Source organism: Palaemon carinicauda, chromosome 33, assembly GCF_036898095.1.
Source record: "Palaemon carinicauda isolate YSFRI2023 chromosome 33, ASM3689809v2, whole genome shotgun sequence".
NCBI classification, from domain to species: domain Eukaryota; kingdom Metazoa; phylum Arthropoda; class Malacostraca; order Decapoda; family Palaemonidae; genus Palaemon; species Palaemon carinicauda.
In genome coordinates, this window is record NC_090757.1 from 64,031,169 (window position 1) to 64,052,858 (window position 21,690).

At 42.4% G+C, this 21,690-nt stretch overlaps 1 protein-coding gene across 1 annotated transcript in view; it reads left to right on the top strand.

Moving 5' to 3' along the window:
* Window positions 1–6,822: 6,822 nt before the first annotated feature.
* Window positions 6,823–21,690, top strand: part of vnc (GNAT family N-acetyltransferase vnc) — a 130,814-nt gene continuing 115,946 nt past the window's right edge. Inside the window, exon 1 of the mRNA XM_068357049.1 lies at window positions 6,823–6,981. Within this exon, the coding sequence (XP_068213150.1) occupies window positions 6,961–6,981 (21 nt within the window). The 5' untranslated portion in view covers window positions 6,823–6,960. The remainder of the gene's footprint in view (window positions 6,982–21,690) is intronic.

Sequence of the window (21,690 nt, forward strand, 5' to 3'; positions counted from 1 at the left end):
CTCATTTAGGGTCAATTTATTCGATAGTAACCAATTTTTAACATTATTTAAGTTAACAGTTAAAGAATTACAAAGAGAATAAATATTTTTATGACAAAGATGGAGCGTGGTGTCATCGGCAAAAAGTATGGAGTTTAACCTGCCAACTGAACGAGACAAATCATTAATATAGATGAGGAAAAATAACGGTCCTAAGACTGATCCCTGAGGGACACCTATTTTGACATCCATAATCTCTGAAAGATGACCATCGAGCGTGACAAATTGTTTTCGATTTGTTAGGTAGGATTGGAGTAAGAGTAGTGCATTGCCTCGTATACCATAATGTTCCAGCTTTTGAAGTAGTATATCATGAGACACAGTATCAAAGGCTTTGCTTAAATCCAAAAAAACCGCACCAAGGTATTCATTTTTATTCATTGCATTATAGATATTTTCAAGGAGGTCATGAACAGCATTACTAGTACTTACGCCTCGTAAGAAACCATACTGACACGTAGAGAAGATGTTACAACTATTGAAGAAAGAGTAAAGTCGACTATACAATAGTTTTTCAAATATTTTATTCAACAAAGGAAGGTAGCTAATTGGTCTATAGTTATTAACATCTGATGTCACCAGATTTGTTAACACAGTCACACAAGCAATTTTCAAAATGCCAGGATAAATACCAGCATCTAAACAACGGTTGAATAGCATAGATATAGGAAAGGCAAGTAGGTAAGCATTGTTCTTATATAATCTTGTAGGAGGAGAATGAATATTTGCTTTTTTTGTTTTTCAGTTTTTTTATAATGTTTATCACTTCAAATGGAGATGAAGGGGTAAAAAAAATAGACTGCTGATTTGAGGGAGGCAAATAGGTACGGAAATCTAAGTTAATATTTTGAGGTAAAGCATCCCTTAGAGTAACGCCTATTGTAGAGAAATGAAGATTAAAAGCATTTGCAATTTGTTTAGTGTCAGTAATGGTTTCCCCGTTTCGAATCAGTTTTCTGAGTGAGCTACTCTTTTTTCTGCCTGGCCTTAGTGACGAGTTGATTAAGTCCCAAGATTTTTTGGCATCTCTACGGAGTTGGTCAAAAGTACTCTCAAAATAATTTTTCTTTGCCTTGCGTATTAACAGATTACAATAGTTGTTGTAATGTTGGCTACTATAATTACCCAATTTCATTCTTCGGTACAGATTATGTTTAATATTAATTGATTTAAGAAGTCCTTTGGAAATCCACCTATTCATCAATCTTTTAACACTAACAAATTTTGTTTTTAGGGGAAAACACTCATTGAAGAAACTATCAATCTTGTCACTGAAAGAGGACAAACCTACGTGAGGATTTAAGGAGGCGTGACCATATTCTGCTGACCAGTCTCTACCCCGGAGTAGTTCTGTAAATTTTCTATCATTAATTTGGCTCATGTCTCTAAATTGAATTCTTATTTTGTCATTCATGCTGCTTAGTGCAGGCAATAAAAGGCTACCGAAAATTGGGAAATGATCAGTGATATCAGCTAAAAATATCCCAGAGTTACTAACGAGGTTATTATTGGCCCAAATGTGATCGATATAGGAAAGAGAGTCATTTGACCCGATCCTGGTAGGCCTAGTTATTGATGGTCGGTATTCGAAAGACCTCATTGTGTTGATCAGTCTCCGTGTGGTCTCGCTTTCCCCTTCCCTCATTAGGCAGATGTTAAAATCCCCTGTGACAACAGTATTCCCAGAAGAGATACCTGGACTTCTTAGTACCGCCTCTAGCGAGTTGAAAAACATATTTTCGTCACCTCCTGGACGCCTGTATATACCTAAGATAATAGCAGAATGAGAGGAATTGGGAACAGAAACTGTAGCCCCGGCACTTTCAAAATTATCTGTAGATATGCTTAACTCATCGAGAGGTTTAAACAAAAGTGAATCTTTAACAAAAATGCTCACACCACCACCCCTCCGGCCCTCACGATAATTATGAAAAGCATTATACCCTGGAAGTGAATTCATGCAATGTGTTTCTTGCTTAGCCCAAGTTTCAGTTAGCACTATAATGTCAAATTCATGATTGCAATTTTTCAAATAACCAATAAAATCGTCGTGATTTTTCTTAAAACTTCTTATGTTAAGGCTTATTAGCGAAAGGCATTGCCGCATATGATGAGGGAGAGAATCATTAAAAGTATCAATGGTATAATATTTACAGGAAAATAGTGCAATAGTACAATCAGGTACACTTATTGCCTTATAGAATTGTCACACAGGTTCAAACTTTATTAACTACGGACTTGAAGAATGTAATTTATCAAAAATTTTAATGAAAAATAAACAACAATGATTTATACTGTAAAAATGTTGTAAATATTATAACACTAGTAGCCCCAAAATTACAATGTCGAGTAGCAACTATGGTGTCAGAAATTTCAAGCAGAGAGAGAGAGTGAGAGAGAGAGGTCATCTTGGGATGTTCAACTTCACCTCATTAAGAATTGATTGCACTTTAACCTACACACACACACACACACACACACACACACACACACATATATATATATATATATATATATATATATATATATATATATATATATATATATATATATATATATATATATATATACACACATTTCAGAAATGTACTAGAAAATCCACCGAACCAATTAAATTTGCGCCAAAAAATACAAAATACAAAAACCTATGCGCTGTTTGTGATGCCAGTGCCCTAGATCTAGCGCATTTTGCGCTAAGTTGGCAACATTGGGCTGATGACATTAAATTCATGTTACTTGGTCAAACATGTATGCATTCGAAAGCATTATACGTCTGCGGCTTTTTGGAATGAAATCAAGTGTTTTTTTCTATTTTTAGTTTTGGTCTGATATAATTAATTTAAGAATTATAAAAAGAGAATACCATTATAGTTTAGTAGCATTTTCCAAATATTCATTCCCAAAAATTTATTTCACGACAGTCGTTAGTTGCAGTTAGTCAAACAATACGGACGACTACACTCCTAGTCTTTGTAGAATAATCCTTAATTTGACGATGGAATCATAATCATATTGGAATCGATCAAATTTTTATTTATTTTTTTTTTATAACCGTGAAAAGGCTTTATGAATTTCTGATGATCAAATTTCAATGTTATTTGCCAGCTTGTCAGAGCTACGAAACAGCGTGTTTTGGGTAGACGCCATTTCTAGTAATGATTCTAATAGTAAATGATTTTTAAAAAATACCAATTTATCTCGGTTTTATTGAATAAGGGATATGGAAGGTGTACTGTGCTTTTGTAGAAGTAATTTTTCCAAGTATAAAAACAGCAGAAATGTTAGTAAATCTTTTCATATTTCATGAGATATTTTCTTCCAACGCGAACATCAATAGCTATTATTATTATTATTATTATTATTATTATTATTATTATTATTATTATCATTATCATTAGCTAAGATACAACCCTAGTTGGAAAAACGGGATGTTTTATAAGCTAAAAGGCTCTAAAGCCGGTTTCAAGGCTTCCCATGACTGGCAAAGGGCATTGACATTGCCCTATCAAGCAGGATAATGCCCAAGCCCCACTCCACCCAAACTAGTGCTAGGTAATGGCTGCTGATGACTTAGCAGATAGAACTTTAGGCTCCCAAAGCACCCATCCTTGGCTCATAAGGATGGTGGGGTTGCAGCAACCAAAGGAACCAACGAGCTTGAGTGGGACTCGAACCCCAGTCTGGCAATCACTAGGCAAGGACATTATCAATTAGGCCACTACAAACCTAACAGGATAATGAGCCCAGTAAAGAAAGAAATAGTATAGTGTGCATAAATGTACCCTCAAGAAAGAGAATTCTAACGCAAGACAGTAAGACAGTGACCATGGTACAGAGGCTATAGCACTACAAAAGACTAGAGAACAGTTATTCCAATTTGGAGTGGCCTTCTCTTAGATCCTTCTTTTAGAAGAGCTGCTTATCATAGTAAAGAATCTCTTCTACCCTTACCAAGTGGAAAGAGTCACTGAACAATTACAGTGCAGTAGTTAACGGCTTGATTAAAGAAAAATTTTCAGTTATCTTGGTATTGCCAGATGTGTGAGGAGAGAGAGAAAAAAAAAACAGGCCATGCCATTCGGTGTATGTGTTAGGAAATGAAAAAAAATTATTTTAAGGGTAATCTATGTAAGAGAAATTGTATCAACCACAAAATTCTTATCAATCCTGAACATTTATTTTACCCGGTTTAAACGAATCAATTGCAAAACCAGGAAGATTAAGAATTTCAGGATACTAATGTCATGTTCGAACTCACATAAAACATTAGAATTTAGAACAATAAACTAGTGCATACAACGATTCACAAAAGGAAGAATTTGATTTACCTGACCATAATTCAATAATGGCAGTATTTGAATTCAAGAAACCCAGTGGTGAAGAGGAAGAAAATAGTGAAAATAATAGCTGTTATTACACTACCAAAGAAAAAAAGTTGAAAACTTACGGAGAGGAAATAAGGAAAATAGCAAAAGAAAAAGTAGAAACAGTCAGGAATTTAAATCAGATAATAATAAATGAAGCATACGGGATGTTAAGAAAAGAAACAAAGATCACTTTAAGTCGGAACTTTGGTGAAGAAAGCAACCAGCACAAGAAAGATGTTCAAACGAAGGAAAATATATGAAAACAACCCTGACCTCAGGGAGGAATACAACAGAAATACGTCGAAGCAAAGGAAGCAGCCCAAAGGCTAGTTTACAAAGCTATGCCAACTTTTCAAATGAATATGAAAAAGGAAATAAGTGAAGAAAAAGAATACAGGAAGGTATGGAAGCACGTCGATAGACTAAGACAGGGAGGCAAAAGAAAACCAAATAAGCAAATAAAAGTCTATGACGAATATGGAAAGGCCTTACAGAAAAGGGCCGGATAGATATCTTCAAAAATTACTGGAAGGGTATCTACTAAATACATGGACACAATATGGAAGAAACATGAAATCAAAATGAGAGAGAACAATACGAAGAAAAGTATAAGAAAGAAAAACAAGAAAAAACAAAATGAGCTACAACTTAGAGAACACCCAAATGCCTGCCGAAAAGGATTTATAGCAAAAATAGGTAGTATGGAAAACTGGGAAATAAGTGATAAAGATATTGAAAACCAGATAAAGAAAATGAAAACACGAAAAGCACCAGGACCAGACGGGTGGAAAGTAGAAATGTATAAAAAAGTAATCAAAAGTAAAGAATCTCTCAAAATAGTTACAGATTGCTATAGAAAAGCACTCAAAGAAGGACAAGAAGAAGATAATAAGTGCAACTGGACAAAATCAAACACGAAGCTGCTACCAAAGGTGCCAATACCAAAAGTTGGTGAATTCAACCTAATAGCACTCCTGAATGTATCTTATAAAATCATGATGGGAATACTTAGAAATAAAATATAGATGCGCCTTCAAAAGGAAGTAGAACTTCTGGATACCCAAATAGAATTCACTAAAGGCAGACATATGACCGACAATATTTTCATGTTGCAATACATTATTGAAGAATCCTACCGTCAAAGTCAACATTTATACGTCATCTCGGTGGACTTCAGCAAAGCATTTGACAGTATAAAAAGAAACAGACTGATAGAAGCCATGAAATCGTTCAAAGTGCATCTAGAAATAATGAATTTTATAGCCAACATTCACAAAAATGACGAAACAGATCTATATGTAAATAACGAAACTGTAGGAAACATCAAGATCTCAATGCGGAATAAGACAAGGCTGTAACTTACAGCATTATCACATACTTTGAACTGAACACAAGAGGGTTTAGAAATTTGATATGCAGAATCGTTGCAATATTCTTTGCAGATGATGGATTTCAAATCGCACACATCATATGAGATGCAAAAATAGCAATAAAGGCACTAACTTACATATCCAGCGAATGTAGACTCAAAATAAACAAATTCCCACCACAGGAAATTGAAGGTTTTAAAGTAGTTACCTCAATTAGATATATAGGAACAAAAATATCGAGCAAAAGAAACTGTTTCCAAGAACATGAAGAAGAAATATTTAATGAAGCCTATAGATTTATCAACCAGACAGCCTTCATTTCTGCTACAAGTTGCAATAGATTTATGATAAGAAAAGATTTTTGGAAAGGGGTGGCGCTTCCAAGCCTCCTTCACTCAACAAGGGCATTACATTTAAGTAATTAAGAGATAGATAAGCTACAAATTATAGAAAACAACACGTGCAGAATAATATCAAGAGCCCCAAAATTTATGCCAATAAGTGTCTTGAGTGCAGAAGTCGGATCCTCCTGTTACTACACCAGACATGAAAACGAAGCTAAACTATCTGAAATATATAATGAAGAACAACGGAAACGAACTGGTGAAAGATATCTTTCTCGATCTGTTTGAAAAACAACAAATGAAAAGGGCAAAAAATATTAAAGATTATCCACAAGTTATGAATAATAATAATAATAATAATAATAATAATAATAATAAAATAATAATAATAATAATAATAATAATAATAATAATAATAATAATAATAACAATAACAATAATAATAATGATAACGATAATAATGATAAAAATAATAATAATAAGATATGAGAACATCCTGCTCATGAGACCACACCCCGAAATTAGAGAAAGCATAATGAAAAAAAACTACTACTTTTTTAATTAGAAAATGAGGAAAATATATTTGAATATCGGAAAATCATTTACAAACTTTGGAAAGCCAGAAAAGAAATGCTGGACAAGTTATAGACTAAACTAAAGCAAAGTGAGAGAAAATGCAAAATAAAGAAACATATAAATTAAAAGGTGGCCGTTATAAAGGCTATGACCCAAACAACCATATACTGGACTGGACTCTACTGAAGATATTTTGTGTTTGGTTATCAACGTGTTTAAGCATCACATTTTCTTTAATTACCATTTTTAAAAAGGCCATAAAGGATGAATATCAGATGTGCCAAGGTAATTATAATGGTTTATGATCAATACGGTGAGCCTAAGCTCCCAGGGTAATTTATTTAATTCGTGTAGCCTTATTAGCTAAGCCTATTCTTGGCCTCTAAGCTAGGTAGGATGGGGTCCGGTAGGATTCTTTTAGAGGTTGCAGGGCCTTCGTTATTTACTCTACATTACAATGGTTGTAGGCATAATGTTATATCGGAAATGTATGTATGGTAGCAGCCACCTGTATGTATTAAGGCTAAATTAGAATACGGCAGTGTAAGGGGGTTCGCAGGGGGACGTTAGGCCCCCCCCTTGTTAGGTATGTAGGTAAGGACACGGCTTGTAGGTTAGGTTAAGGAGGAAAATTTAGGTCCATTTTTAATCGACGCGTGAGGAACTGGCCGCAGATATACAAAGGGGTAAATTTGTATTGTACTGTATTACAGGGTGTGATTTCGAACAGAAAATATATATTTTCCTATAGTAAATAGCGTGATTTATCCGAATTTGACCTTCATTTCAACCGCAATCAAACATCAACCAATTCGGATAACTTTAAGTTGCCGAATTGGTTGATGTTATTACGGATGAAATGAAGGTGAAAACCGGTTAAATCACGTTATTTCCTACAGGAAAACATATGTTTTCTGTTAAAATGGTTAAGTAAAATCACTGCTGCCATATATATTGTGTTAAACTATTTAAATATAAGCACTTGTTTAACGGTGACATTTACAGAGAACGATAACATTAGCAACTTTACCAATGGTACACAGTGTTACCGACGATGACGAATGGTACACAGGGTTACCAACGGTACGATGGTATTACTAGCGATAGAAATGCTAGATATTTCCATACGTATTTTAAAGAATTTGTCCATATAATATTTACACAATATATAAAAAGTACAAAAAGGGCACAGAACCTAACAAACCCACCTAACCTAACCTAGTAGTATGACAGGTCACAAACCTCAGGTATTTACCAAGAGAGGTAAAATTCTCCATGTTACGAATGATACACAGAGTTACCAACGGTACGGTGACATTACTAGCGATATTAATGATAGTTATTTCCATACGAATTTTAAATAATTTTTCCATATAAGTTTTACAAAATATATAAGAAGTAAAAAAGGGCACAGAACCTAACAAACCCACCTAAAAACACATATAATGGCTATAGAGGAATGACTTACCTTTTGCAAATAATATTATCTTCCATGGGGGTAGACGAATTTTTCCCAAAAATTTACCTTTATAGGAAGTAACGGTATAACCACAACGACGTTTCTTTTTGGTTTTAGGTATGGTGGATTCGGTATTACAATAAAACACGTGAATGTCTTTCCTGTAAGATAAGGAGGAACGACACTTGGGGCACTGTAATCGTTGAGGAATTACATTGTGTGATTTCAGGAAATTATCAACATTGGATGAAGAATCATAAAAATCACCATGGAATTTAGCAAATGCTTTTAGGTACGGAATACTGCAGCCGTTACAAGTACAGTATCTATAACTTCCTCCATCGTAAAACACGAAAAAATAAATCTCACTTGAAGTGACGGACACCTTACACGGACAAAGGTTACGAGGGAAAAGGATTTGGCGGAAGGGGCATGAAGAGACCACTTAAAGAGACAAAGGAAGGGGGTAGGGAAATATCAGTTGTCAACCCCCTTGTGTAAACTTTGAATACGTATCGGTTCTCGATTGGTTAACAGAAAAACAACGGAGTATAGAGTGTAAACATAAATGAACTGGATAGGGAAACTAGTCCAGAAAAAGTATTTATGTGAAACCGGGGAGTGAAAAGGAAACAACCAAAGAAATAAAAACAATATAGGAAGGTAAAATGGAATGAATGATAAATAATATTGAAAGGAAATATAAAATGAGATGGTTTTAACATGAATGAACTGGATAGGGAAACTAGTCCAGAGGAAGTATTTATGTGAAACCGGGGAGTGAAAAATAAATAACAAAAGAAATAAACCCAATATAGGAAGATAAAATGGAATGTATGATAAAAAATATTGAATTGGAATATAAAATGAGATGATTATAAAAGGTGTAGGATAATAAAACGAGTAAGAGATAGGGGAAAAGCTTCTGCGCAGGGGGGCGGGTTTTCTGCGCAGGACGAAAACTGGAATGCACGAACGGACGAACGTACGAGTGCTAATGTTAGCATGGAATGTTACCATTTGATCTACATCAAACGTTGGCAGCACTGGTTACTGTATTTTTTCATGACACAATCTTTGCAACGGCGACTCCAAATTTTATCCAGATATACTGTTTTGTATTTTCCTCCGATTATTATAATTTCAAGAAGTTAATGTATAGAGAAGAAAAGGCTTGTTTTACGGTTATATATCGTTTCCCCAGTATGTTTTCCCCACCCAAAACCCCGAGTTCCCACTGGGGGTCCCCCATTATCGTAGGATATAGATGTATATATATTTCTGAAACTATTCATTTGCGACGGGAACGAGTGTTATTTTTGAAGAGAGCGTAATTTTTTCTATTAGATAAAGTAGTTTTTTTCCTAGGTTATATTGCCCTGTAATACACTACAATAAAACCTACGGTCCTTTGTTGCTCTCTCAACAACACTGTGACTGTGGTCACTGTACTAGAAGAGGCATACTGTAGCAGGTGCAAAGTGCTGCAGTCTGCAGAAAATTCATTATCATTAGTTACCTCCAAGCAGACAGCACAGCTTGCAAACTTTCACTTCTAACTTCAACGGCCTTTCTAATGTACATGGCAACATCTATAGTTGGCGTTTCTAAATTTCCTAATTCTATGCCATTACTTCTAAATTTTCTTAATTCATTACAGCAAAACACATGCTCCTTAGTATCCTCTGCCCCCCTACACAACACACGAAACCTATCCTTATCATCCCTGTTTCTATAATTTTCTTTTAATTGTAACATACAGTATTCAAGCTTGTTTTCATAACTATTACTGATTCATTAGTGTTAAGTTCTATGTAATCTATTCTGCCATTACTATTTACAAACCCCAGTTTGGTCATCTCTGTTTTCTTTTCTTCTATTTTTCTTATAATTTCATTTGCCACTTTACTTTTTATTTCTTTTTTGAGTTCTTACTTTTTATACTTCTTCAATTTTAATATCATATTGCATTTTTAAATATTTAACTTAGCCGGTGAATATATAGCTGCAACTCTGTTGCTCGACAGACAACTCTACGGAAAAACTCGCCAGCGATCGCTACACAGGTTGCGGGTGTGCCCAACAGCGCCATCTGTCGACCAGATACCCAGCTCTCAATGTAAACAAAGACTCAATTTTCTCTCTGTCGACGTGTCGACAAGACGTACTTTACTCGCTGTTGCTAAACTGGAGTTTTTCACATCTAATTGGTGAAGTACTATATTCTAGTTTTGAGCTTTCGCTGTGCAGGGTTTTTCTTCACACAAATCCTTGAACTCTTTTTTATATCGGATTCTTTGTTGATGACTTTTTGATCGTTTTTTGGAATTTCCCTTGACCAATTCAAAATGGCTGACCCTTCACAAGTTCCCAAATTTAGGAAATGCAATGCTAGGGACTGTTCTAGGCATCTTCTGAAGGCTTCTATCGACCCTCACACTGTTTGTTCCAATTGTCGGGATAAAACCTGTCAATTGGAAGATCGGTGTGAGGAGTGCGTTGGCCTTTCGGAATTCGATTTTATCGAATTTCAAAAGTACACACGTAGGCTAGAGAGAGATAGAGTTAAGAGAAGTTCTTCTCGTTCTATTGATGTATCCTTTCCTCATGCCCCACAACCTATTCCTTCCCCTGTAGTGGTTGCTCCTAACCCCCCTCCTGGCACTCAGGAACCATCGATGGCTGACATGATGCGTGCCATCCAGGCTCTGGGTGAGAGAGTTGAGTCCCTTGCTAGTGACCGTAATCAGCTCATGGCGGATGTTAAGGAGCTTAAGTGCCAAAGTGCAGTGGGAAGTGCTAAAGTGCCAAGTGATAGTGTTGTGGACAGTGTTGCGCTTGAGGGTTCGTCTGTTCGTGCCTGTCGTCCTCCTAGTCCGGGACCTCTTGCAAGCTCCCAAGTCCAGGGGAGAAGCAATGTCGTACGACGTATGGGTTCGAGAGGCTTTAATCAGCGAACAGACGTTCCCTCCGTGGTATCGGGCGTATCTCCCCAAGATCGCTCCTACCTACCTAAGACGAGAGAGCCCATTTATACCTCGTCTTCTGAAGGTGTTTCTCGCAAGAAACTTTGGACCAAGGTCTCGCGACCGTTAAAACGTAAATCGGTCCCTTCAGCACAAGTCCAACGGCCCGGTTGTAGCCACTGGGTCAGTTCGGACTCGTTGCCGTCATCCGATGACTGCTCACCACCTAAGAGAGGCAAAGCGGTACCGCTTCAGACACTAACACTGTCTGTCGCCGCACCTGCACCTGCTCCCGTAGACCCTAAGTGGTCTCTACTGCAAGACATGCAGTCTAAACTTACGTCTCTGATGCAGGACTTTCATGCGGAGAAGGTTGCTGCCGTACCAGCTAGTGCAGTACCTAGCCTACAACCCTCCAAGCGATCGGTTGTGCGTCCTGTGGACGCTGAGGTAACCTTCTCACGCACACCAGTTGAGAGAGTTCCTCCACCCATGCGTTCCAGTGTGATCTGCCAGCCGCATGTTGACGTTAAGCGACGCACGGAGGTTGCCTTTGACGTTCTGGATGTTCAACAACCGTCAGAGTTGCCTTGTTTTGACGCGGTGCGTCAACCTCCGCAACCCAGTGTGGTTTCCACTGCGCAACCCTATCAGTCTAGACAGTCTGGGGTAGACGCTGTGCGTCCCCGCGCTACCATGGTTGTTGCCAGCTCACAGACTGGGCAGCAGGTCCATGACGTTGCGTCCGGCTCAGTCACGCATGCACCAGTGCGACCGGACTCAGCGAACCAGCCATTACCCACTCCGTTGCCGTTTCCTCATCAGTTGTCGGATGAGGAACTTTCTGATGATGATGTTGCTGCACATATAGATGAACCACAATCAGAATTGGACGAGCCTAAGTCTACTCAACCCTCTTTGGACTTTAGAAAAGTTTTGGCCATTTTCAAAGAGCTGTTTCCTGACCAGTTTGTTTCTGTGGCTCCTCGTTCTCCCCCTTCAGAGTTTGTTTTAGGCTTACCGTCTACCACTCCTGCCTTTTCTAGACTCGTCCTCGCACGCTCGTCCAAGAGAGCTTTGCGGGTGATAGGAGAATGGTTGCAGTCCAAGAAGAGTTTAGGGAAGACAGCATTTGCTTTTCCCCCTGCTAGACTCTCTTCTAGATCGAGCGTCTGGTATGCCACGGGAGAAGTTCTCGGCTTGGGAGTTCCTGCCTCTGCCCAGGGCGACTTCTCAAGTCTTGTAGACTCTCCCCGCCGCCTTGCCATGAGACGCTCTAAGATTTGTTGGTCATCATCGGACCTGGACCACCTTTTGAAAGGAATCTTTAGGGCCTTCGAAGTTTTTAACTTCTTAGACTGGTGTCCAGGAGCCCTAAGCAGGAAGATCTCTTCGACAGATAAAGAGACTTCCTTGCTCATTATGTCCTGCATGGACAAGGCCGTCCGTGATGGGTCTAATGAGCTTGCTGCATCTTTTGTGTCCGGAGTCCTTAAAAAGCGAGAAAATCTCTGCTCATTCCTTTCTGCTGGAGTTACACCGTGCCAGAGATCTGAGCTTCTCTTTGCTCCTCTTTCCAAGTGCCTTTTTCCAGAAGTCCTGATTAAGGAAATAGCCGCTTCGTTAGTGCAGAAGGACACGCACGATCTTGTTGCGTCCTCAGCTCGCAAAGCTCCCCCTTTGCCTACCTTGTCAGCTAGATCAAGGATGGACACTCCAGCGTCTCGCTTTATTCCGCCCTTTCGTGGCAGAGCCTCCAGCAGAGGAGGTGCTCGTGCCGAAGGGAAGCGAGGGAAGAAGAAAGGATCCAAGTCCTTTAAGGGCAGAGTCTGACTGCCCGCAACTTCAGACAGCAGTGGGAGCCAGACTCAAGAACTTCTGGCAGGCCTGGGAGAAGAGAGGCGCAGATGCACAATCTGTGAAGTTGCTCAGAGAGGGGTACAAGATCCCTTTTGTACGGAAACCCCCTCTAGCAACGTCTCCCATCGATCTCTCTCCCAGGTACAGAGAGGAAGAAAAGAGACGAGCCTTGAAACGGGAAGTGTCTCTTTTGCTAGAGAAGGGAGCGGTGGTCAAAGTCTCGGACCTTCAATCTCCGGGATTCTACAACCGCCTCTTCTTGGTTTCAAAGAAGACAGGAGGGTGGAGGCCGGTGCTAGACGTCAGTGCGCTGAATGTCTTTGTCACAAAGACGACGTTCTCCATGGAGACCACAAAGTCAGTCTTAGCAGCGGTCAGAAGGGAAGACTGGATGGTCTCTTTAGACCTAAGGGACGCCTACTTCCACGTCCCCATCCACCCAGACTCCCAACCTTTTCTGAGATTCGTTTTCGAAAAGGTGGTCTACCAGTTTCGGGCCCTGTGCTTTGGCCTAAGCACAGCTCCTCTCGTTTTTACGAGGCTGATGAGGAATGCAGCCAAATTCCTCCATTTATCGGACATCCGAGCCTCCCTTTATTTGGACGACTGGCTTCTCAGAGCCTCTTCCAGTCGTCGCTGTCTGAAGGATCTAAAGTGGACTCTAGATCTGACCAAGGAATTGGGTCTCCTTGTCAATATAGAAAAGTCGCAACTGGTCCCATCCCAAACTATTGTGTATTTAGGGATGGAGATTCACAGTCTAGCTTTTCGGGCTTTTCCGTCGGCCCCCAGAATAAGTCAAGCCCTGTTATGCATCCAGAACATGCTGAAGAAGGAACGCTGCTCAGTCAGGCTGTGGATGAGTCTGGTAGGGACGCTATCATCCCTGGAACAATTTGTGTCATTAGGAAGACTACACCTCCGTCCGCTTCAATACCATCTAGCTTTTCACTGGAAAAAGGACAAGACGCTAGAAGCGGTCTCGATCCCCATTTCCGAAAAGATGAAGTCTTGTCTGACTTGGTGGAAGGACAGTATCAACCTAAGAGAGGGTCTTCCCCTGGCTGTTCAGACTCCCAACCACGTTCTCTTATCGGACGTGGGCTGGGGCGCGACATTAGACGGTCGGGAATGTTCAGGACTGTGGAACTCGAGTCAGAGGATAATGCATATCAACTGCAAGGAGCTGCTGGCAGTACATCTGGCCTTGAAAAGCTTCAGGTCTCTCCTTCGAGGCAAAGTGGTGGAAGTGAACTCGGACAACACCACTGCCTTGGCGTACATCTCCAAGCAAGGAGGGACCCACTCACTGACGTTGTACGAGATCGCAAGGGACCTGCTCATCTGGTCAAAAGGTCAAGACATATCACTAGTAATGAGGTTCATCCAAGGCAACTTGAATGTCATGGCAGATTGTCTCAGTCAGAGAGGGCAAGTAATTCCAACAGAATGGACCCTCCACAAGGATGTATGCAAGAGACTTTGGGCCACTTGGGGCCAACCAACCATAGATCTCTTTGCGACCTCGCTGACCAAGAGGCTCCCAATCTATTGCTCACCAGTCCCGGACCCAGCAGCAATACATGTAGATGCCTTTCTCCTAGATTGGTCACATCTAGATCTCTACGCATTCCCACCGTTCAAGATTGTCAACAAGGTACTGCAGAAGTTCGCCTCTCACGAAGGGACAAGGTTGACGCTAGTTGCTCCCCTCTGGCCCGCGAGAGAATGGTTCACCGAGGTACTTCGATGGCTAGTAGACGTTCCCAGAAGTCTTCCTCTAAGGGTGGACCTTCTACGTCAGCCACACGTAAAGAAGGTACACCAAAGCCTCCTCGCGCTTCGTCTGACTGCCTTCAGACTATCGAAAGACTCTCGAGAGCTAGAGGCTTTTCGAAGGAAGCAGCCAGTGCGATTGCTAGAGCAAGGAGAGCACCCACCCTTAGAGTCTACCAATCGAAGTGGGAAGTCTTCCGAGACTGGTGCAAGTCAGTCTCTGTATCCTCGACCAGTACCTCTGTAGCTCAAATAGCTGACTTTCTCTTATACCTGAGAAAAGGACGATCCCTTTCAGCTCCCACTATCAAGGGCTACAGAAGCATGTTGGCATCGGTCTTCCGGCATAGAGGCTTAGATCTTTCCAACAATAAAGATCTTCAGGACCTCCTTAAGTCTTTTGAGACCACTAAGGAGCGTCGTTTGGTTACACCTGGTTGGAATTTAGACGTGGTACTAAGATTCCTCATGTCAGACAGGTTTGAGCCGCTACAATCAGCCTCCCTGAAAGATCTCACTTTAAAGACACTTTTCCTGGTATGCTTAGCCTCAGCTAAAAGAGTCAGTGAGATTCATGCCTTCAGCAAGAACATCGGATTTTCGTCAGAAAAAGCCACATGTTCGCTACAACTTGGTTTTCTAGCCAAAAATGAGCTGCCTTCTCGACCTTGGCCTAAATCGTTCGATATTCCCAGCTTATCGAAGATTATAGGCAATGAACTAGAAAGAGTCTTATGCCCTGTGAGAGCTCTTAAGTTCTATTTAAAGCGCACTAGACCTTTACGAGGCCAATCTGAAGCTTTATGGTGTTCAGTTAAGAAACCATCTTTGCCTATGTCAAAGAATGCTTTATCCTACTTTATCAGACTGTTAATACGAGAAGCTCATTCACATCTGAGTGAGGAAGACCAAGCATTGCTTAAGGTGAGGACACACGAAGTTAGAGCTGTCGCAACTTCCGTGGCCTTTAAGCAAAATAGATCTCTGCGAAGTATAATGGACGCAACCTATTGGAGAAGCAAGTCAGTGTTTGCGTCTTTTTATCTAAAGGATGTCCAGTCTCTTTACGAGGACTGCTACACACTGGGACCATTCGTAGCAGCGAGTGCAGTAGTGGGTGAGGGCTCAACCACTACAATTCCCTAATTCCATACCCTTTTTAATCTTTCTCTTGAAATGTTTTTATTGTTGTTTTTTGGGTTGTTCGGAAGGCTAAGAAGCCTTTCGCATCCTGGTTGATTTGGCGGGTGGTCAAAGTCATTTCTTGAGAGCGCCTAGATTAGGGGTTTGATGAGGTCCTGTTGTATGGGTTGCAACCCTTGATACTTCAGCTCCTAGGGGTCGATCAGCATCCTAAGAGGATCGCGAGGCTCCGTAAGGAAGACGTACTTAAAAGGCAGAGTAATTGTTCAAGTCGACTTCCTTACCAGGTACCTATTTATTTTGTTTTTGTTATTTTGATAACTTCTAAAATGAAATAAAAAACTCTTAGCTCATAAAAGTGTAAACATATATTACTGGTCTCTACCCACCATCCTGGGTGTGAATCAGCTATATATTCACCGGCTAAGTTAAATATTTAAAAATGATATTTTGATTATAAAATAAATTTTTGAATATACTTACCCGGTGAATATAAATTAAATGACCCTCCCTTCCTCCCCAATAGAGACGCAGTGGGACGAGGAGAAAATTGAGTCTTTGTTTACATTGAGAGCTGGGTATCTGGTTGACAGATGGCGCTGTTGGGCACACCCGCAACCTGTGTAGCGATCGCTGGCGAGTTTTTTCCGTAGAGTTGTCTGTCGAGCAACAGAGTTGCAGCTATATATTCACCGGGTAAGTATATTCAAAAATTTATTTTATAATCAAAATATCATATTTCTATAATACTTTTTCCCCAATTTTCCCCATATGGTTCCCTTATTTGGTCTTTCACTACCTCCTTAACTAGTTGTTTGTCATCAAATGTTATGAAAAAGCATCACCTTTTTATACTCTAGTCTATTTTCAACTGGTCATATTCCTGTTTCTGCTATTAGCCCCCAGTAAGGTGTAGTAGCAACCTGTTCAAACATTCCTTTCATAATTTTGTACTGTATACTCTCTAGCTCTTTCATTTGTTTTTCTTTTATTACACCCTTATGTCTGGATATTTGTAAACATTGTTGGTATTACTACTGTCTCATAGATCTTTATTGTCACTAGCTATGCCAAATCTTCTACTCTGTTACTGTGGCCATACTTCATAACTTCTTGTAACATGTTTGTTCCATAACTGGAATACAAACATACGCTATTTATTAGGGGTTATTACTTTTAGCCAAGCTGAAAGGACGAGCCATTAAAATTTTAGCGAGGGTCAACTACCCATTCTGCTTGTTAGCGGGGCTAGGGGGGGTAGCTTGCTACTGCTCCCGCTCATTTAGCTTACTTTGCTTTTGGCTCGGATGGTGAACGGTCGTTGCTGTTCTGTACCCTTCGCCTAATTTTGGACTGCCATTAATTGCTTTTGTTTGTGCTTTCTTTTTGATTAGTGTGTGTGTGTTTACTTGTGCGACCATGCGTATTTACCGTGGACATGAAGTTCGGCCCTGCAGAATCTTCATGTCAGCCTTGGACATCGATCGTCACACCCTTTGTCCCTCCTACAGAAGTCAACGGTGTGATAGAGATATCAGGTGTAGGGAGCGGTCTGCCTCCCAGTGGGAAAGGTTTGGTTGATGACGGAAGAAGAAGTCAAAGCGGGATATTTCTCCTGCGAAGGTTTCTTTGAGGGAAAAACCCAAGACCTCTTCTAACGCTTCCTAACCTTCCTTCGAAGCTCCTGCTCGTTTGGTCTCTTTCGAGAGACCGTCGAGTAGTAGCGTAGACCCTTTAATTTATAGCCAACCGCGGTCCTCAAGAGATAGAGTTGCTTCCCCTAGCGAAAGCAGCCCCACCTCTCTCCCCGGGTTGGGCCTTGTCTCTGTCTCCCGTTTTACAGGTGTGGTCGTCCTTGGGGCTTCCAAGTCCGCCCTCCAAGGACTCCTTGTTGTAATTCATCATTCGTGGTGCTAGTGTGCAGCCGTCGTCGGCTTCGGAGGTGGATCCTCTGTCGTGCGTCGACGTGGTAGTGTCTGAGGCGTCTTCTGTGGCCGCTGCCGACCCCCCTGCACCTTTAGACTTTCCAGCTGTTGCTGCCTACTGTGTTTCCTCCGTTCCTGTTCATCCTTCGAGGGGGAAACTAAGCCTTTCATCTGGCTCTCCTACGAGTGTTTCTCCTCCTCAGAGGAGTTTGCTCATAGATACTCCTCTGCAGAGGACTGCTGCTTCTAAAGGTCAGCTTGAGGATCCCTTGACCCCTAAAGGGCATCTTCGATCTCGCAGAGCTCGCCCTCCGCTTCACCTTAGTGGTGGCCCTTCACCATCGGTGAAAAGGTGCCTCTTCGGCTCCTCAGCCTCATCTTCACAGCGGTCCCCTGCAGATGAGCCTCCGCATCAGTCGTCTTTTGGCCCTCGACCTTTGCCCGTTCCTGGTCCTTCTTCTGACGACGCTGCCGCTAGTCCTCGGACTTCAGCCCTGGACTCTTCTGTGGATCGTTCACGATCCCCGTTGGAGGATGTTTGTCCTTTCAAAGGGCACATCCCTGTTCCGGACCTTCCTTCACGCCGACTTGCTGACCTGCCTTCTCCGTTCCTGTCTCCTCTTCATTGTCTGCCTGCTCATAATGCACCTCCGAAATATTTGGCTGTTTGCCAGCGCTCTTCAGTGCACCAGCGCTCACCACAGCATCACGTCAGCGCCCTCCAGCACTTCAACGTCTCCCAAAGTGTCATCGCTCTCCAGTGCTTCCGTGCTCTATGGTGCATCAACATTCGCCTGCTCGTCAGCGCCTTCCAGTGCCCCAGCGATCTCCCAATCGCTGGCGCTCTCCAGCGCATTCTTGCTGTTCTAGAGACCAGCGTTTGCCAGCTCGCCAGTGCTCGCTAGCTCAACAGCGCTCTCCAGCTCATCAGTGCTCCCCTATGGAGCTACGCTCTCCTACACAGCAGTTCTCTCATGCGCAGCGATGTTCTCCTGCGCGTCAGCGCTCTCCAACTCGCTAGCGCTCTCCTCCCCACCAGTGCTATCCTAAGCGCCAACACACTCCTACGTGCCAGCGCTTCAGCACTCTCCGGCTTGCCAGAGCTCGCTTGAGCTCCCGCGCTCACCTGTGCACCTATGTTTACCTGCTCAGTGCCTTACTGCGTGCCATCACTCCTGCGCTCAAGCGTTCTCCGGCTCTTCAGCGCTCGCCAACTTGCCAGCGCTTTCCTGCACACTTGTGCCAGATCTTAGAGCAGGTTCCCCAGGCTTCAAAACATTCTCACAGGCAAAAGGAACTTCACAATAGAGATTATGACAGGTCACCATTGCCCCATTCCCCTCCCCGCAAATGCATTACAACGCGACCACTGGGAAAAGGGAAAGGAGGCTCCACAGAAGTGTTCAGGATCCCGAAGATTCTATCTTCAAAGACGGACCCACAACCGCAAATATCGGTAGAGACTCCTCACAGGGAACTTTCGGTCCCTTTCCCTTCAGGTGATCTTTCTGACAGTGCGTCAGCAAGCAGCCTTGGTTCATTGCCATGGTGAGAGCAATAGTGCAAGCCTTCTGGCCTGCCATGTCATTTCGCTCTTCTGTGACCTCCCATCCAACAGCACCAGCACATCAACTGCGAGGAATCTTGGCTTCTTTTCCCTTGAAGAGGAAAAGAGTAATCTCAGATGCGGTTACATCCCCTAGTGTGAAACTAATTCCTGTTAGGCCTTCGAGGCCTGTCCTTCCTGTCTCTCCAGCCAGACACTCTCCTACCTCACCTCTGCCGAGGGTGTTGCACGAGGCTTGGACTTCCTCACTTCCACTTCCGGAGGAAGTTTCCCTTCACACGTAGAGTTCTCCACCACCAATGGAAGTCAGAAGGGATTTCGATGCTCGAGTCCTACCTCCCTCCTCGGAAGGAATTAAAGGACTCAAAGACTCTTTCAAAGTTCTAGTCAAGGACCTCCGGGCCTGCAGGAACTACCAGTCACTCCAGGGATGCCCGCGACCCACCCTGAAAGGAGCTCTCTAGGGTGGTAAAAGGAAACTTAGCTGCTAGTCCCACTTTGGAGGGATACCTCCACGGTAGGGCAAAGACAGTCTTAGACCGTGTCTTTGGCACTCAGAAGCCCTCAAAGACCAGTGCAGCTTTGCCCTGGTCTCAAGGGCTAAAGGGTGCCTGGGCTAAGATAGCCCAATGGCTCTCCAAGCTCTCCTCCTCCCAACGTTTCGGCTCTACCGCCAAGCTTCTCCCACCTCCTCGCGTCCAGCAGAGGAGATATTTCGAGATCTTGGACGAGCCTCGTCTAACTCTTCCTTTCCATCACTCTCTGGAAGAGCTCATCAAGGGAGTCTCTTTAGAGAGGCTCTCCAGCTGCCAGGTGTCATTCTCGGCATCTGAGATCCTCAACCAGGAGGTCATGAAGTATGCCATGCAGGCTACTTCATGGCTTGATCTGTGGTTGGGGACCCTGGAAATCCTGGTACGAACCGATGATTTCTCCAAGAACGCACTAGGAAAGCGATGGAAACTTTCCTTCTCAGGCACTCACACTATTGAGTTTTTCGCCCATCAAGTCTCGAACTTATGGGTGAACACCATTCTGAAATGTTGAGATGCTGTGTTTGAGAGAATCCATTAGCAGGTCCTGAATGCCAAGATCGCTAGGCTCAGGAACTCCTCTTTAGTGGGATTCTCTCTTTTTGAGCAAAAGGACGTAAAACGTTGCTGCTGAGAGATGGAGGAAGTCCCAACAGGACTCCCTCCTCCATTGGGTTTTGACATCCAAGCCCTGTGTCTATAAAGCTTTTTCCAATCAAAGACGGGAAAGGCACTAAGTCCTCCAGGGGAGGAAAATTTCCAAGAGGGAACGGCCGGGGCCGCAAACGCTAGGAAAGCCATTTCCCCATTTGTCCACTAGTGGGGGGATGCCTACAAAGTTGCTGGGACAGATGGAAGCAACTCAGGGCCAAACCCTGGACAATCTTGGTGATTCGTTTAGGGTATCGTGTCCTGTTCATAATATCTCTCCCTCCCTTGATCAGGAATCCAGTGTCAATAGACTCCTTTGAAATGGGATCAGCGAAGAGGCTGGCCCTCCGGAGAGAAGTCCAGACCCTGTTGAAGAAGGGCACTCTTCAGGAGGTCCTGGACGGGTCCCCAGGCTTCTTTAGTCGACTCTTTCTTGTGAAATAGGCGTCTGGAGGCTGGAGACCCGTCATCGACTTCTCAGCTCTGAAGAAGTTTGTCAAGCAAACTCAGTTCAGAATGGTTACGGCAGACACAGTCAGACAAGCGGTAAGATTGAACATAAGGGATGCGTACTTCCAGATCCCAATCCATCCATCTTCAAGGAAGTACTTAAGATTCAGCCTACACAACGGGAAATACCAGTTGTTCCATAACTGTACTACAAACCTACGCTATTTATTTAGGGGTACAGTATTACTTTCGGCGAAGCTGAAATGACGAGCCATTAAAATTTAGCGAGGGTTAACTAACCATACCGCTAGTTAGCGAGGGTAGGGGTAATAGCTTACTACCGCTCCCATTCACACACTGGTGATTTAGCTCACTTTGCTTTTGATTCGGATGGTTTCACGTCATGGGGTGCGGCCTCTCCCTTGGTCCTTCGGTCGTTCCTTCGGCTCCCGATAATTCGGCCGCTGTGGGGATTCGTCATCGCTTGACTTTCTTCATTCATCTGTTTTCTCCGCTGTTCCTCCTTCCCTACGGGGAACTTGGATTCTCAGGGAAGGGAACGTGGGAGTTTAGATTGACTACGGTCTCTCTCTCTCTACTCGAGGTCGTTCAGCCTTTTACTACTACTACGTACTATTACGGAAACTTCTTTCCCGTGCGGGTT